General features: G+C 34.9%; 1 protein-coding gene across 1 annotated transcript in view; it reads right to left on the bottom strand.

The window, feature by feature from the left end:
• LOC138023032 (uncharacterized) overlaps positions 1-2,500 on the bottom strand; it is an 84,796-nt gene that overhangs the window by 3,765 nt on the left and 78,531 nt on the right. Inside the window, exons 26-27 of the mRNA XM_068870065.1 lie at positions 2,459-2,500; positions 403-594 (exon numbers count right to left, since the gene is read on the bottom strand). The exon at positions 2,459-2,500 is cut by the window's right edge and continues 150 nt beyond it. Coding sequence (XP_068726166.1) covers positions 403-594; positions 2,459-2,500 — 234 coding nt within the window. The remainder of the gene's footprint in view (positions 1-402; positions 595-2,458) is intronic.

The raw sequence follows: 2,500 nt of genomic DNA on the forward strand, positions 1-2,500 counted from the left end.
GTGTCTTTAAAGTAACCAAGACTTAATTCTGTATGAAGGTGATTCGAATTTTTAATGCAAAAACAGTGAAAATACCCCATTTTAAGAGCCTGCTGACGCGAAAACAAGCACGGTGACCCCATTTTTTTATTGCATTTTTTAAATTTTAAATGTTCATATCATGAATGTTAATTATGCCAAGTTTCCAAAAAACTTTGATAGTAGAACAATTTCAAGGGAATTATCTTAAGAGGTCATGTATAAATTAATGGGAGGACCAACAATAGTATAATTACAGGAAATAAATGTTGCAGACCAAATAAGAACCCTTATATACATATTATATTTTCTTATATATCATATTTGCAATGCATTTAACATTCAAATATGAAAGAAATGACGAATTTACTCTAGTACATGTACCTTGAAACAGAAGGGAAAAGATAACAACAACACAAAAAACCAAGGTATCCAGCAATCCAATGTAAAATGGTGGCAACCCCTTCTTAAAATCCTCATCTGGACTGTGAATACTGGCTGACCCTATGAGAAATCTTCCATTGGAACTTGTGTCATCAGAGAAAGGCGTTGAGAATCCAAAGGTGCTTTTCAGCCCTGTCAAAGAATCACCCAATAAGCCCTGCTTAATTCCTTTAAAAATGATCTTTACATCCACTGAGTCACCAGATGTTGCAGGTACTAACTTTTTCTTTAAATCTTACAAAATACACAAGTTATGAGAATGAAGAACATGATGTTAAAGGCTCTTGTTGTCATGAAAAATGTCTATGTGTTGCATTGCAAAAAAAACATGGCGAATTGAATAATGAACTGTGAATCAACATGCTCAAACTCATTAATAATTCATAAGTTGATAAGCCAATTGCTTCACCTCATTCTGATCACGTGGATGAGTTTGAAACCCAATGAAACACTACTTGATGATTCTCTAAATGAATTTCAAACACTTGTGGTTTGAAATCAATAATTTCAAACACGCATGTGTTTTGAAATCAATAATTTCAAACACGCATGTGTTTTGAAATCAATTAACTGCATCGGGTGCTTGCTCTCACATGCTTCTGAGAAAACACGAGGTGCACCAAAAATATTTGACTTGTAAAAAGTGATTGAAATTTTAATTTATTTTGTTGGAGAGGTAATATCAAAAACTCGTGCTTCGTGTGTCATCAGGGGTTCCAAACACCTCGAAACAATGAAGCACTCGGCCTGCGGCCTCGTGCTTTCATGTGTTTCTCAGTGTTTGGAACCCCTGATGAAACACTCGCACTCGTTTTTGATATATTACTTGAAGATTTGCTGCAATTAAGTACAAAGTGCAGATCTTCTTAAAATACAATGTACTCTACAAACCTCTCTTTACCATCAATAGAACAGAATAGAATACAGCTGTTTGAAATGATAGCTAAGTAAATCACTTGTCTTACAAAAAGTCTTAAAGCCATCAATGTCTGTTTCGACGTTCCTCTGATCCATGTAGCTGTAGCTTTGAATACCCGTAAAACAGAGCATTGATGGAGAAAGTGGGGAGGGGGGTGAAAGGTGCGCACCGAGGGCCACAAGTTCATCAGTAACTCTAGTTCACTGGCATCTGTTACCCTCGTAAAATAAGGACCTTTCCCTTAAGGTAATTCCTTAGTATTGCATGGCGCATCCCTACTGCGCACGATTTTCACGTCATTAGCGTGCGCACATGAGCAAGTGCGCATACAAAACGTAAGAGATTTCGCTCAAACTAAACCCGATAGCAAAATAAATGCTCCTTTTCTCTAAAACGAGCACGGTGACCCCCAATTTTTTTTTCAGCTATTTGCTAAGAACAGTCTAATTTTAAAGAACATATTTGAAGAAGAAAAAAAGTTTGATAGTAGAACATGAATTTTTTTTGGAAAACAGTTCCGTACTGGGTGTATTTTACCCAAGGCGACGACTTCAAGCTAACCACGGAACTGTCCCAAAAAGTGCACTATTCCCACAACCAGGGAATCAAGGCGGCGTAAATGAAGCATTACTGCTTATGTAAATAAAAGAAGCTTTATTTTCAAAATAAAATTTTGTGTCTTTAAAGTAACCAAGACTTAATTCTGTATGAAGGTGATTCGAATTTTTAATGCAAAAACAGTAAAATTACCCCATTTTAAGAGCCTGCTGACGCGAAAACAAGCACGGTGACCCCATTTTTTTATTGCATTTTTTTAAATTTTAAATGTTCATACCATAAATGTTAATTATGCCAAGTTTCCAAAAAAGTTTGATAGTAGAACAATTTCAAGGGAATTATCTTAAGAGGTCATGTATAAATTAATGGGAGGACCAACAATAGTATAATTATAGGAAATAAATGTTGCAGACCAAATAAGAACCCTTATATACATATTATATTTTTTATATATCATATTTGCAATGCATTTAACATTCAAATATGAAAGAAATGACGAATTTACTCTAGTACATGTACCTTGAAACAGAAGGAAAAAGAAACGAAAAACAAAAGAAACCA

This window comes from Montipora capricornis, chromosome 11 (genome assembly GCF_036669925.1).
Source record: "Montipora capricornis isolate CH-2021 chromosome 11, ASM3666992v2, whole genome shotgun sequence".
NCBI lineage: Eukaryota > Metazoa > Cnidaria > Anthozoa > Scleractinia > Acroporidae > Montipora > Montipora capricornis.